This window comes from Colossoma macropomum, unplaced genomic scaffold (assembly GCF_904425465.1).
Source record: "Colossoma macropomum unplaced genomic scaffold, Colossoma_macropomum, whole genome shotgun sequence".
Lineage (NCBI taxonomy): Eukaryota > Metazoa > Chordata > Actinopteri > Characiformes > Serrasalmidae > Colossoma > Colossoma macropomum.
The window spans coordinates 17766154-17782653 of NW_023494785.1; the positions used below are offsets into that span (position 1 = coordinate 17766154).

Genomic DNA, 16500 nt, shown 5'->3' on the forward strand with positions numbered 1-16500 from the left:
AAAAGAGATCAAGTACACATAGAATAGCATGTTCCTGGGCCAACTGTAGTATTTCTGCCCAGTTCAACAATGGGGTATCAAAACAGAATGCTATCCAAATGCGGGACAAAGTATTATCGATTCGGATGCAAAGCCGGAAACAATCTCGGTGGGGAGGCTGCTGGCAATCAGAGCACAGCGTCTATTTGATCACACTGACAGTGTCAATAAGGAATGTTTAATGAGGGCTCCAGCAGCGAGGGCTCAGCGCAAACAAAGACAGGATTAACTGTTCCACTGTCCAATCTCCTGCAACTGTGACTGGAACTAAAATCCAAACAGCAGCAGCAGCAGGAGCCAGTCTGTTCTCCAATGGCCTTTTTATGACATACGCTGTCAGACACTGACCTTGAAGACACGCAGACACCCTGAGACTAGTTGTGTCTCAGTTTGAGCACCACGTACTACATTCTTACCTTATATACTTGGGATGTACATGGATACTTGACTATTTGGTCCATGCGAGGATCCACTATTCAAATACTGAGATCACTTTTCAGGTGTCGTTACACAGACAATGTATAGGCTAACAATTTTTAATGAATCAACAGTTTTACTGTTATTTGCAAGTATGTTATACTTTGCTATGAAACGAGTGTCTGAATGTAAGTGCGTTGTTAAGAACGCAGCTAAGAAGGTAGAGAGAATGCGTATCACTACTGTATCACTAACTAGGCTAGCTACTCCGGCTAACGTTAGCTAGGTCCAGAAATAATGAAAATATATTTCTCTGACTAATAACATGGTGACACATCATCCACTGAGGAAAAAAATACCTCGTGTATAAGATGATGAGTCCTCATTAGCATTCAACATGACAGCTTTGTTAGCTCTGTTAGCTTATCTGAAGAGGCAATCTCAGTTACTCATCAAATACAAAAACAGCAATGTACCCAAGCTGGTTTTGAATAACAAAAACGTTCCTCTGCATGCCACTATATTTGCCCCTCCACACTCCTGTTGTTAACCCCTCCCCTCTTTCCTGCAGTGAGCTGGATATTTGTTCATAAACTCAAGAATATTTAACACAATTACTCACTGATTTTGGAAACACTTGCATTATTTGAACTTTTAAAAAATTGTCTTTTTAACAGTGAATTTCATTGAACTGAATGTAATTCAAAATTATTTGGACCTCACATCTCATGGTGTAGTATCCTTTCAGAACAAAACACTAACGTTTTGCACGAAACGGATATGACAAATTTCCATGCAGTACCTCACATCACTGAACTGTGCCTATGTTAGCAGTTAGCTTGCACTAGCGCTAGCTAAAGTAAGTCACAATTATACAAGATTATTTATTGATTTTGGAAATATCATGCACTTATTGTCTTTTTAACAGTGGATTTCCTTGAACTCTGAATATGATTAAATTGAAAAACAAACAAAAAAATACATGTAAAAAAGGATAAATAAATAAGTATATAATGTATAAATAATTATACACATCTAAATAAATATGAAAATAATAAAAATAAATACAATCAACTACGACCCTACTGAAAACCACAAAACACAAATAAAATTACTACATAAAAATAAATTAGACCAAACCAAATTTTGAATTTGGGCTTTCAAGAAGGGGAAAGCACACCACTGCAAAGGAAAGGGGTATGCCGGATTTATAACACAAGACAAAACGAGAGCGTTATTGAGAAACGGAATGAGACACAATGATCATTTCATCTCGACAATCATGTTTCTATAACTGTTGGACACGAAAATGATGAAACAACAATGTGATTAACCATCCAATCCTAACAAGACTTGAGACACAGGACAGAATTCAAAAAGCAACCACACTGGATTAGGAGGCTGTGGTATTCAGTGTGGTTATGATTGGTTCGTCAGCATGCTCCAACATGCTCCAGCATCTCCACACCTCAATCTGACATGCAAAATCTGCGTCAACCTGAACATGAATTTTCCTGGAAGTAGCAAAGGAATGCCACAGCATTACAGGAAGGCGCAAACATTATTCACAACATGTAGCTCCTTTTGCAGGCAGATCTGTGAGTAATAACTGGTGACGAACTGTAACTTACTTATTCCTAAACAGAAATCCAAGCATTAACGAATATTTAATAAATGCTCAAGTTAAACACAATTTTTGATTCTTGGGTCAAAGATTCAATTTTTGATATTGGTGTTCTGTCAATGTCCATATTGTACAGAGCTCTAATTTGACACTACACAGATTGGCTTGGCTCAGAAAAAAGCTTATTGCACTTAAAAACAAAAACTGTAAGGTCATGTGTCCTTCGCAAATCTTATATATCAGTGCAACTGAGCTATACTATAAAGAGGGTTCATCTAGATGGTAAAAGAGGGAGAGGAGCAGAACTTTTGATACATAATTTAGAAATTTCTTTTTTAATCACCCTCAGTAAACACAAGGTACTGGGATATTACCAGAGAGTCATCTTTATTAAAGAATACTGTCAAAATACTAACTACGTAAGAAAAAAATAACTTTACATTTAGACCACTCAACTTTGCAATTTAGCACAAAATGCATTACACTGAAATAGGGAGCAATGAACTTAAATGAACCATAAAACAGAAACCATCTTCTCTGTGCAACTTTCACTACATGGACTACCAATACCTCCTTATCAACAATGACACTCTTAGCAAAAAGTGTTCTTTGACTTATAACAGTGGAACCCGTTTCAGTGCTATACATAACTATTTTTAAAAGGGTTCTTTAAAAACCATATACAACTGGTTTTCCATTACAGAGACAAATCATTCAATTGTGCAAAGAACCATTTATGCATTTAGAAAGTTTTGGGTGTTTATTCTTCTATACAGAACCACTGCTTTCACTAAAGAATCCTTGAAGACCATTTTTAAAGAGTGTACTCACCTACTGCAGGTGCGTCATACTCATCCCCCAGCAGAATCTCAGGGGCAGAGTATGCCAAAGAGCCGCAGCTGGTCGTCAGCTTCTTCCCTGGCTGAAACTTATTGCTAAAGCCGAAGTCAGTCAGCTTGACCAGGCCCTGCTTCTCAAAGAACACCACATTCTCAGGCTTCAAGTCGCGGTGCACCACATGCAGCCGGTGGCAGTAGGAGATGGCATGAACGATCTGAGCAAAGTATTTCTTAGCCAGCTCCTCGTTTAGACCCTCCTCATGTTTCATGATGTAATCAAACATGTCCCCTCCGTCCCCCAGCTCCAGGATCAGGTAGAGCTTGGTCTGGGTGTCAATGACTTCATAGAGCCGCACGATGTTGGGGTGCTGCACCAGCTTCATGCAGCGAACCTCCTGGAAAAGGTGACCAGTAGCAACCGTGTCAAGCTTGGTTTTGTCGATGACCTTCACTGCTACTTTCTCCCCGGTAAAGACATGGCGCGCTAGTTTTACCACAGCAAAGTGCCCGCGGCCCAACGTCTTGTCCAGGTCATACAGTCCCGCAATCTTGCCGTCATAGCCACGCTTGATGCCCGCCATGACTGCTGGTCCCCCGTTGGATGAGAGGAGGGGATAACCCCTGGGGGAGGGGAAGAGTTTACAGTGAAGAGAGGGTCCAGCTCACTTCAGCACACTGGCTGGTAACAGCAAACCCATGATGCCAGGCTCCTGTCAATCAGAGAGAGATTTTTTTTTCCCCAAATACGGCAAGAAGAAAAATAATATTGGAAAAACTAGTTCATCAATTGGAGGACACATTATACCATAAAGAGACGACAATCACAAGCAGTGCTGGGAAAATACGTTAACAAGTTACCAAAATCACTGTCCTGCAAAAAGTAACTGTGACACATTACAGTATAAATTTTTGTAATCATTTAATGCCTCACACTAATCACTGTAATGCATCACACCACCTTACTGACTTAGGAATTTCACTACTTGCGTTACTCACATGTAAGACAGCAATATTAGCACATTTGTACATTTAAAACTAATTTCATTTAGATTAATCTAAGCCTGTCCTTTTATGTAATTTGTGTGACGCGTGTGTTACTTAAGTCAGGTGACTTCATAACTTTGTGAACATGACCGGCATAGACCAAGAGCAAACTCTGCACCATCAAAAACATGATGACTGATCAGTCATAATCACACTAATGTGAACCTGATGGATTAAATCCATGCCGAAGAAGTGACAGCCCCAACCTCACCTACACAGGCCAGACTTGATTTTCTTTCAAACATCAAATTTTATTCATAAAAATTTTACTTTATAGCATCTGTTTTTGCATTTCCACTAGCTCAAGCTGTATCATTCAGTCATAATGTTAATCTATTATAACTGGCTATGTCTTGATCATAGAAAAGGCTGGGACGGAGACATAATATAATGTTGACTGGGAATGACCACTTCTAAACAAACTAATGAACTAACTATTAAATTTCCCCTTGCACTTTCAAAGTGGTACAGATTTCTATGAGTTACAGAGAATAACTTAGAAGTAATGAGTAGCAATGACTACATTTTCCAAGAAGTAATAAGTAATTGCTAACTACAGTTTAAGAAAAGTAATTTGTAAAGGATTTTTTTTTTGAGTAACCACCACTACTCTGGTCAAAAGCCTTAAATCTCATCATTTGAAACACACTCCTCTGATTATCAGGCAAATTATAAGTGCTTTGACATTCACCTGAAACTGTACCATAAAATCACTTTTTACTTTTTAGCTTGTTAGCTGGCATTCTGGCCACACAGGCTTCAGTTAGCTTACAAAGAGGACAGTGGAAAATGCTGACAAAAACTACCCACAACATTCATATGAGCACGGAGCGGAAAAACAGTCCAGCTGAGTTATAAGATTACATGTATTCTGTTCTTTATCAGGTCGGAGATGGAAATAACAACACAGCTTTCGGAGAATACTGCATTAGCACAATATTACTGTTCATAAAATCAACTTTGCTGTCTTGTTCTATACAAGACAGAACAAAAAAACAAACACTACAAAATTGCTTTAAAAAACACTGGACTGTTCCTTTAAATGGGATGATTCAATTACAATGACATTAACCTCAGGGCAGTACAGGGACGACGTGACTGTAAAGTTGAAATGAGTTTTGCGAGCGCTCTCTGCTTCTCTCACATACACTGCTCTAGACAGAGAAATGCCACCAAACTTGTTTGGGTGTAAATAAGTAAGGGAGAAAGGTTGTAAAATGAAAATGTAAGTGACAGGCAAAAGTATGTTGTAAGAGTGCATCAAAGCTGAAGAAGGGGTCCATTAAAAAAGACAATTCCGAAATGAGACGCATCAATACCATGATCTATACTGTATGCTCTTCGTCATAAACGGAGTAATCAATTTGTCATTCCAGGGTTCCACTTTATTTCCCCCACTTCTGTCCTGGACTGCCCCGATCACTCCTATCATCCCAAACATAAGCTAAACTCTCCTAAAGGAGACAGCTTTCCAATATTTCTACGATGAAACCTTAATTTATCAGTATGTCGTAAAGTTCAACAGCCAAGTTTCATTTTAGGCTTCAAAATTCACTTGCGTTTAATGTTTGGCATCCGATGTTTAAAACAGACTTGTTTCACAAACACAAGCCTGTAGTCACTGTAATGTAGGAAGCACCTGTGGAGAGCTAAAATCTTGAACTAAAAAAAGGACAAAGTACAGGCAAAATACAGGCTTCAAGACAACTGCTACTATTATTTTTAGATGCACAAGGTACTTATGTCCATTTTTAAACATAACAGTATGTCACAGTGTCAGAAACCTCATAAGCAAGTCTGTTTGAGGTTACTTAAATCAATGCAGTCTGAGGCAAGTACAGGATTATTTAGGCATACAGTCTGTGTAATGCTAACCTGGTGGCTACAAGTTTCTATTACATGTCAGTAGGGATGTAACTAGTCACAAAGTTCATTACTTGATTCTTATGAAACGGTGCTGCCTGGTTCAATACATGTTTCTAAAAAGCAACAACGAGTGGCTAAAAATGTGCCTTATGATAATGCTAGTTTCTATTCTCAGTATATTAGAGCATTTAACATTAGATTGTGATATAATAAAAATATAATGCTCATCATAAGTTAATGTGTCAGCCCCAAGCTAACCCCTTTTCACAATACAACAACACAACACACTGCAAAACAATAATATGCTGTTTTGCTATATTCCTACTTGTTAGCTACATTAGACTTCTAGCACCAGGGCAAAGCAAAAGAATCAAACATCTTGGCTGTTAGACTGCATCTGTGTTCAGTTTAACTATCACCATCACCAAACTATCACTTTAAATCCTTTTTATTTATTTATTTATTTTTAAGTTTAACATAAAAAAATGTTACTAGTAACAACTTTGAACAGTGCAAAAACATCCATATTTGATTTCTGAAATGTTGTCTAAAAACCATCAGCTAAAACATCTGCTAATGATGGAAATGACTGCCAATCTGCAAACAGTACCCAAAAAAAAAAGTAAATGTAAGCAATATGAAATAGCAAATATCCCCGTACCTGCTGTCAGGTCATAATGGTGTTAAGGTAGGCCTATTTTTTAGTGTTACAGAGCTTCAAAACATCACTACTGCAGCCCTGCTGTGTACACATATAACGGCTGCTTTTGCATTGTGCCTTTGCTGTTATCAGTATGAGAATGAAGGACCTTGTGTTATTACACTCGCTTTTGTTTAGGTGAGAAACAAAACGCCTCACTAGCTCGCTGTTAGTTCAACAGACCCTGTTCAACAGAACAGTGGTTCAAGGATTTCCATCATGGAGTAGCAAGTTACGTCACTGGTTAATAAAACCACTACAGTAAAAAAAATATTGTGATTACCCAACAGGCTAAGCATTACATAGCACACTAGACCTGAAGAAGCTTCAATCATAATGCTAGCCTTTTATAACAAGAGTTTTGTTGAAATGGCTATCCATAGGCCTGTACTATATATCATCTGAAAACAAAATTGCATAGTTTAAACTAATACAGCCACAAACTAACATCTGCATAAAGTAATCTGATCACAAGGGGACATCAAAATGTATAGTCTTTTACCCGTGCCATTCAATGTGTCAATGGACAATTGAATGAGTCACCAGCGACCACTTCTGATCGGATATCATGACTAAAGCCCTACCGCATGGATTTACTACATCAGTCTCTTGCTGCATTTGTTGTCGGACAAAAATATCCTGTGAGTCCTTGTTCGTGTATATATATATATATAGCCTATGGATAGCCATTTCAACAAAACTCTTGTTATAAAAGGCTATATATATATATATATATATATATATATATATATATATATATGAGGGTTACAAAGTTTAGAGCACACGGGTTGCTAACACAACCTGTAAACAAACAGGAGAGGAAACGAAGAAAGAAGCTACGCAGCTGCTGTCGCCTCCGCTATGGCATTGAACTCCTCTGAAGATGGCTTAATTTAGCAGATCACAATGCATCTGAGACATAAAGGGGACTATTCGCACTATTCACACCTGCACTTAGCACTGTCCATTTACGACTGGATTACCCAAGACGCATGTTGATGCCAGGCATGTATATGGTCTTACACACAACATGCCTCAGAAGTTAAAGCCAGAAGTTCCATTTAGCCTAGCTTTCTACGCACCACTACGATTTAGGCCTACTTCCCTTCCCAACATTAGTTAAAATTAGGAATGCACAATAATATTGGAATCATATCAGTATTGGCACAGAAGTGCAGATAATCTGCAAATATCAGACAGATGCTTACAAAATCAGACAGACGCTTACATTTGACGAATATTTCAAACCGATTTTTGATGATGTATTTATTGTAATCCGGAAGCACAAAATGTCTTGGCATCGCTGGGTGTCGCTGAGCTACTGTGTTAAAATATCAATGTTCATTTTATTTATTTCATTATTCATTTTACTGCATTCATAACCATACAGAAATGTTTTTGCATAAATAATTCCATTTGTAATTATTTCTCCAAAATGCGAATCCAAGTTGATCCAATCCCAATTTCGACATTTTATAAATAAAAAATACTGAACATCAGCATTGGCACACACTTTCCATATCAGTGCATTCCTAGTTACAATTCACTCACTAGATTCTGGTAACTTTTCCTACAGCAACTGTCATTTTCTATAAATGAATAAGAGGGACGTACGACTCAAACTATTTCACCCCACTAATGACCACCAAGTGAGCCTGATAAAGAAAGTGAAACCAATTTTTGATTTATCAGCCAGTGTCTATAAAACTACTACTGCTACAAACTTGTAGCTAGGAATGCTTTAAAAAGAGAGATGTATTGTATTATTATACGTACAGTCAAATATCTAACTCAGCTGGAGTCAAACACAATAACCTTACGAAACCAACACACCAAGCAGTCACCAGACTAGAGCTAATTCTCTCCTCTGGTGAAGTCAACTCTTTGATTCTGTGGACACCAAATCAGAAGTTAGTAGTTAGCTGCGGGTAAACATCAGAATTGCAACATAATTATCTAATATACAGTTAGAGTTACGTAACAAGTTATTTTAAGAAAAGGTGTAAGCCCGCCTGTTTAATAAGAAAGTTAATTAAGTTTGCGAGCAACTGACCTAGTCAGCGAGTGATGAGGCACGTCAGGTGAGCTAACTAGCCATGGCTAGCAACGCCAGCTAGGTGTCTAGTCACTAGTTAGCTAGCTACAAAAATGTATAACGCTGCTCTATACTATATACTTTGATACTAAGCATAACAACAGACCACAAATGTATTTTATGTCCGTACCAAAGAAACAGTAAAATTAGACGCTCAGCAACCGCTGCCGTCGGTTTAGCGGATGAAGTTAGTTAGCAAATGTGGGTTTTAAATGCAACATATCGAAGGCTCGTCCACCGTGTAAGATCTGGACACAGCATGTTGGTGGTGGTAGCCGGTTAGTCTCTTGCATGTCAGACCTATAAGACACAGCTGAGAGCAGCTCTGAGCCCAGCTGGACTCGAGTCTGGATGCAAAGGGCCAGTCAAGCCAAAGCCTGCTGGCTAACCGACATTAGCTAACCTAGCTACCCGAACAGCAAACAGCGCAGCTCTCATCGCGGAGCAGCAGCGATGCTGCCGGATTAAAAGCGCGATGTGTAAAACAGTGGCTAAACACATTTCTTACTTAGGTAAATAGCCAACAACAACATCGGACTGGTGGCTGAATATTCTTTTGTATAGTCTCAGTCCACAACACCGAGCTAGATAACGTTAACCGGATATTATTGTTGGCTAGCGGCGTCTAGCTTGCATGCTAACAAATGTTAGCCCGTTTCAAGTCTACTTGCTACCGACGTTAGCCAGCTAAATATGCAGCGTTAACGGCAGTTCGACTTACCACTCGCTCCGGTGAACATTAAAAAGCATTATAACGCTAAATACGCCAAGACAAGAACAACCGGATCAAGCTATCTGATCCGGTTTTGAAGGCTTTTAACAAAAGCCCTCTGAATGAAGTTCAGCACTTCGGATTTGCTGTGGCGGCGCTCACACGGTTCCTGATGAATGTGCTGCAAACGCTGCTGGAGGGAAGGAACTGCTGTTCTCAGCGAAATCGCCCTAATGCTGCTGCTGCTCTTCTCCCTCTCCTCTCCTCTTCCCTCTCTCCTCTCAGTGAAGAGCGCAGCCGCAGCCTTCTCTGCCGTCACTACCACGCAAAAGTGAAGAGTGCTAATTAAACTGAGACATAGTCTGATTGATCGCCATTCAATTTAGTGTTTTCACTTAATAGTTTACAGTTATATTCAGGGCACACTTTTATGTCCAAAAATTTGTAGACACGTGCTTATTGAATGTTTCTTCCAAAATCAAGGATATTAGTAGGGAGTTTGTGCTGTCTAATGCAGTAGCAGCCTCTACTTTACACTTCACATTGCAACATTGTTGTGAGAATTTCATTGCATTCAGCCACAAAAGCAATTCGTACAGAGCCCTGCCGGTGACATCCCCTCTTAATAAAGATAATGCATGGCCACAACTTACTAAATTGTGGGAACAAGATAGTTAAGACGTTCTTACACCTTGCTAAGTAGTGGCTACAACTTGACTATCAAACCTGAATTTTCTTGTTCCCATGGCTTACGAAGTCGTAGCCATAACTTAACTATCTCATTCCCACCTTCCACACGTTACTAAGTGATGACCATGCGTTAGGATCCCGCAGAGCCACTAAGTGTGCCTAATCCTGGTCCTGGAGATCTACCACCCTGTAGAGTTTAGACCCAAAACACTTGGTTCTATTATTCAGATGCCCCTGAAGGCCTTCAATTCCTGGATCAGGTGTGATAGACTGTGATTGGAGTTAAACTGTGCAAGGTGGCCTAAAGGGAACATGGTGATTATTTTTTAATTAGATGTGGCCACGAATTAATATATTGAGGCCTTAATATATTAATTTGTAGCCACAAGAAACTTAACTTGTGGCCTCAAAATGTTATTTCATGGCCATGTTTAGTTTATTAGGAAGGGATGTTACCAGCGAGGCTCCGAACATTAGTGAGGTCTCTCATATTTAACTGTCTGCCTAATTGATGTCTATTTTTATTTCTGCCTGTTATGTATTGCTACTGTAACACTGCAATTTCCCTTTGGGATCAATAAAGTTCTATCTATCTATCTATCTATCTCTATCTATCTATCTATTTATGAGGTTGAATAATTACTTCCGGATCACAAATGCCACTCCAACTCATCCTGAAGGTTTACACTTGTGCTGGGGAGCTTTATACCCTTCCCCTTGGACCTAGGTGACGCTTGGCATTGTTTATGGTGACCTTATGCTCATGTGCGGCTGCACCAGAGCATCAAATTCTAATGGCAATGGTTTTCTATGGAGATTATACAAGTTGTGTGTGCAGCTGACCACTTGTGTCGGCAACAGATGTGCCTTAAAGTATCTGAATTCACGAATTAGAATGTGTGTCTGGTTACCTTTTGGCATACAGTGTAGTTTAGCTATTATATTGTACCCTCATCATCCTGGGCTGGGCTTAACTTACTTCACATTTGCTGGGGAGGATATTAAACCTCCAGTTATCTGCCTCTAGGCTACAGCAGTGTTTCTCATGCTTGGTCTCAGGGTCTCTCTGCATTGCACATTGCAGCCTAGGGGTTCCCTGCTACCATCACACTCTTCAGCTACTTAAGGAGTCATTTGCGAGGTTAAAATGTGTGTGCAGCAGTTCTTCAGAGGACATTTTGGGAAAACTAGACTACGGTTTTGTCTATTGACCACCTAGCCTGCCCACAGTGTGGTGCACCATGGTTTTTAAGCAAGATTTCTTCTTCTACAGGGCATATTTTCCAGAGGGTATAAATTGGTCTCTATGGCTTCCCCGACCAAAAATAGTAATGGATTAAAGTCAAGTCTAACTCTAAACTGGGCCTTTTTTCAGCACACTTTATTGGCAGCAAGTCCTGGACAAAGAGCAAATGAGGTAAAATTGAATAACATCACAACAGTGGCCAAAAATGAATCTCATTCAAAGCAAAGTGCAGAATAAGTCTGACATCCAGAACTCTGGTGGATTTTCTAAAACGTCCAGATAGAAACACTCCTATCTGTGTTCAGTAGGTGCCATATAATCCCCACCAACATACGCATACACTGTGGTGCAGAAACAGTATTTGACTGTTCAGGGCAAGCAGTTTTAAACATACTGTGCAGATAATGGCGTGGCTCATTGTTCTAGAAAATGAGGATTGACTGCCATCTAGTGATAATTTGCAGCTATCTCCATAAGACATAGTCCCTAATAAATAATAGTCTGAAACAGAAAGTCTTGATGAAAGAACTGATTGTAACTGAGTGGGATGTTACAGCACAGCCTTTTAAAGCGAAATATGTGAAGCTGAGGCACCTCAGAGAAAATGACAGTGTGTTAACAATGGCACCTCTGTAGGATACTTTTCAAACACTAATAGTGCTTGCAGTGACGTCTAATATTTAATAGCTAAGTGAGTAATGTAAACATTACAGATTATAACATTTGGTTACATACTGTATAAAAATCACTTTGCGTATGATATATATAGGATACATTTCCATAAGTGACCTGTAGGGGTCACTACATTCATATATGCAAACCTGATCTCTACTAACATGTGCAAACCTTCCTAATTTTGATTGGTTATTAGATCACTTAAGAAACATGAGAGGCTCCAATCCAAGAGTGCTGATTTTTCCTTTTATTTAAACAGCACGATGCTATCATAAAGCAAATTCCAAATTCATAGTGCTGGAATTCAGCCATAAGGCCTTAAAGCTTAATCAAGATACATGTAGTGCTGGATGATATACCGTCCATTCTGGTATACTGTAAAATCGGCCATGATATCCTGACCATTTCAGTGATATTTTTAGCATTGTATCCTTAATAATGTCCAGAAAAAAGTGTTGCTTGTTTTTAATATATTTCTTTTCTGACATTTCGAAAGAAGAAAACAGAAGAAAATAGTACAATCAAAACAAACAGTCAAATATGTAGGCCATTTTTTTAGCATAGAGCATCAGCACTCTTGGAGCATGGGTTAATAAAGTTTACAAATGCAAACCTAAATATCATCTGACTCCATGTGGAATGTGGATTTGGAAAATATTGTAACATTGAATTTTATCAGTAACGTCTGGCACATGTAAGATTTCTACCTTTAAATAGCCATCATTCTTCGATTAAAGAATGGTCAGGGAACAACATTTATCAATATAACGCATGTTTCAGTACCAAAGCTTTCATGCCTAGTTATTCTCCACAATAATGGTGAACTTTTGAAGCACCGCAGGTCGCTATTATGGGGTGCATTGGGTGATACATACAGATCTGTGCAGGTTTGCTAATCTTTAAACCATCATTTCCAAACTTCATGTATATATGTATATAAATTCTGTTGTTCACAGTGATCATATTATTCAAACACACCCTGGATGCCAGTGGGCATACTTAACCTTGCAGAAAGTGTAGGATACAACTGTAGCAATTTTGTGGATATAAGACGTCTCTGTGTACATCTATAAAATGCAAGCTAAAAATCTAAAAACGCAAAGTGCAAAATCCAGTTAAAAAGTAAAGAAATAACACAAACACACCACATGTCCAAAACAATCCAGATACCCCTTCTAATTCATTGACTTTACCTTCAGCCTTATTTTTCCACATCACTTTTTTATTTTCAGCTACTTTGTTGAACATCTTGCTTGTACATGTGTTCAACTGCGCACACACAGTTTGTATAATTACATAGAAAAGCATTGCCAGTCAACTGTGATGCTCTGGAGCAGCTGCACATGAGCCTAAGATCACCATTCTCAATGCTAAGTGTCAGCTAGAGGGGTATAAATCTCCCTAGCATTGAGCTGTGGAGCAGTGGAACTGCTATTCTGGTTGATTGAGCTCCATCTAATGCCTTTGGGATGAGTTGGAGCTTTTGATGCAGAACTAATCATCCAACATTAGTACCTGACCTCACACCTAAGTGGTAGCTTAAAACATTTGTTAGTGAAGTAACCTTGTACACAAAGATATATCAAGAAAGTAAAATTTAGGCACCAAAATTGGAAGTAAAGTATATGTGTCAGCAGGAGAAACAAAGGTCCATTACGCAGGGGTTCAAAAGTAGAGGCCACACTGCAGCAGTGCAGTGCAATCCTGACAGAAAACTGATGTACACACGTAGCCTCCACAGAGGCCTCTCAGCTCTGACATGACTTCAACATCACCCTGTCAGCCAGCCATCCTGGATTACAGATTTGGCCTGACAGGTGGAGGGGACCAACGATAAAGCTGGTTAAAGGAAAAAGCTACAGTTAGTATTTTATAAGTAAAAAGTATTTGAGCACTTCGCCTTTGTGCAGGTTTGTCTGCAGTGTAGAAATGTAAAACTTTTTATTTTATTTGGGTTCTATTTTGGCTTACAACACTGCATGTGCTTCTCCAAAAAAATACGTTTTTGGCCAAAACTTCATCTCAAAATTATTATAAAACAATGTATCAGGCAGCATATTTGCAACTATTTCATGTAACATGTTTCTGTTAAGTAGCATTTAGAGACATTAAACTCTTCAGATGTCTGGTTCCTATCACCATCACTGTAAATAATTCTGACTGATTCTCTCTAGAATGGTGCATTTTACATCAAACCACTCTTAAAGATTTTATTTTCATTATAGTGATTAATTACGCAGAAATGTATTTGTAATTCCCCTGTAAGTTCCTCCTTTGCAAACCTTTTTTCCCCAGTTGAAAGTTTTAAAAGAAACTATAATTCATTGTAAAACAAATAATGAAGATAATGCTGTTGATCAGCATGGTTGCCAAGTGTACCAGAGCTGAAAGGCTTCTTCTGAAAATCAGAGAGCTGCTTTATAGAAAAGCTAGACACCATAACATCTACTAAAGCTAGAGCAGCCCTGGTTGGTTTCTGTAGGCTACAATTGCATACTTCTACTCTACTTCTACTAAAGTACATCTGAATACTTCACCAGAACACCAGCGTTCCCAAAACTACCTATAATACTGTAGTGTCCCAGTGCTGGCTCACACTGCCATAGAGGCTCGGGAGACACGGCCATGCGAAGAGTCATGTGAGGAGGCTCATGGGAGGCACACACCCTCTGGAAAAAGGACTGTTTATTGTTGTTTATGTTGTGTTCCATTATTTTAAAAAAGTGGGTATGTGTTACCTGGGTTAGTTTGCGTTGGGCAGTGGGTTTAGGTAGTTGAGTGTCTACCATGAAGCAGAGATGTGTGGCTGGTGTTGCCCTCCCTGTTATTTTTACTGTATGGTTATGTGCTTTTTCTACTACTGCTAAATAAAAGAGCATTTCTTGGTGCAAAATCATGATCTTATCTGCATCTTACTTTTCGCTGATACTGCAATACTTGTCACAAAATAAAAAAATGTATTCGGATGCCATATTACATCCAAGCTGAATCTGAGGTGTACAAACACTGGACAATGTTCAGTCCCATTATCCAACAGTACAGAAAAATGTGATCTGTGAAGCAGTCAGTTTATTTTTGAGATGATGGAGGATGTTCTTAATAACAGAGCATAATATATTTGGCTGTGAAGATGCCTAGAAGAAGCTTTCCATAAAAATTCAAATGCAGCAAAAAACTTTGTGGTTGTAGCTGTGACAGCTGCAGTCTGTGTGAAATGCCACATTTACTTAAAGGGGCATTCTGGCCTAAAAGTAGAGTTTATGTTATTTGTTGTATTATGCAATGTTCTTTATTGTATCCCACAGCTTTGTATCCCTCAGCCTCATCAGCTTGACATAATTCAGGATTTTATATTGTTTTCATGTTATCCCATATGCAAAGGGAATATACTTCCATACATTTTTAAGAATATGTGTCGATTTTGTAATATATTTCTCTATATATTTGACGTATATGTAAATATTAAAATTGGACACTATGACATATTTCATTGACATATGTGCATACATTGGCATGTATTAAATTAATTTAAATGTACAGTTCAATATATTTAGCACATATATACCATATACATATATATTAAATATGAGGAGATATATGTACATATACAAACTAATTTCTTAATAAAATTGGCACAGTATGTCAAAAAATAAATAATCAGCAAGGCCAAAAACCACAGCTAGAGTGCCCATGACCAAATGATACCTCAGATGGCACTGGATTAACTGGCATGCTTCTGTGATGGATGGATCACCACATGGACTTTGGACAAACTGTTGTCAATAAACACTGTTGCAGATTGTTATCAGTATACAGTTCAAAGGATAGTGTCTGTCATGGTATATGTGGTATTGGTGGGTAGCCTGCACATCTGTGAAAGGACCAATAACACTGAAAGATATACATCTTTTGGAACAACAACTGACACCATCTTTTTCAGAGACGTACATGCTTGCCCAGACGTCCATAACAACGGCAAGAAACAGCTAGACTGACCTGCCTGTCACCTACTGAAAACATGTGGCACATTATGAAGTTCAACATATGACAGTGAAGACCCTATACGGTTGCCTAGCTGAAGACTTGTATAAATGAAATATGTTAAAAAAGCTGGATCAATTGGTGTCTTCAGTCCACAAATGTTTATTAAGTCCTGTTAAAAGGAAGGGTGATGTAGTAAGGAAAGGTGACTGTGGTAAACATGCACCTGTGCCAACTTTTTTGGAATGTGTTGCAGGCATCAGATTTGGAATGAGAAAAAAAACAAGAAAGTTCAAGAGGTATAACATCAAATATCATGTTTTTGTGTAGTGTTTTCAATTTAATACAGGTCAAACATCCATCCATCCATCCATCATCTAAACCACTTATCCTTCTGGGTCGCGGTGAGGTGCTGGAGCCTATCCCAGCTGTCACTGGGCAGAAGGCAGGATACACCCTGGACAGGTCGCCAGTCCATCGCAGGGCAGACAGACAGACATACACATTCACTCACACCTAGGGGCAGTTCAGCATGTCCAATTGGCCTGACAGCATGTCTTTGGACTGTGGGA

General features: G+C 38.8%; 1 protein-coding gene across 2 annotated transcripts in view; it reads right to left on the reverse strand.

Moving 5' to 3' along the window:
* The window catches only part of snrka (SNF related kinase a), a 42622-nt gene extending 33012 nt beyond the window's left edge, over positions 1–9610 (reverse strand). The window contains exons 1-2 of one of the 2 annotated variants that reach the window (XM_036585535.1): positions 9499–9610; positions 2912–3629 (exon numbers count right to left, since the gene is read on the reverse strand). In XM_036585535.1, coding sequence (XP_036441428.1) covers positions 2912–3500 — 589 coding nt within the window. In that variant the 5' untranslated portion in view covers positions 3501–3629; positions 9499–9610. Of the gene's footprint in view, positions 1–2911; positions 3630–9345 lie in introns of both variants that reach the window. The other variant, XM_036585527.1, reaches the window with a different exon arrangement.
* Between the last annotated feature and the right edge of the window lie 6890 nt (positions 9611–16500).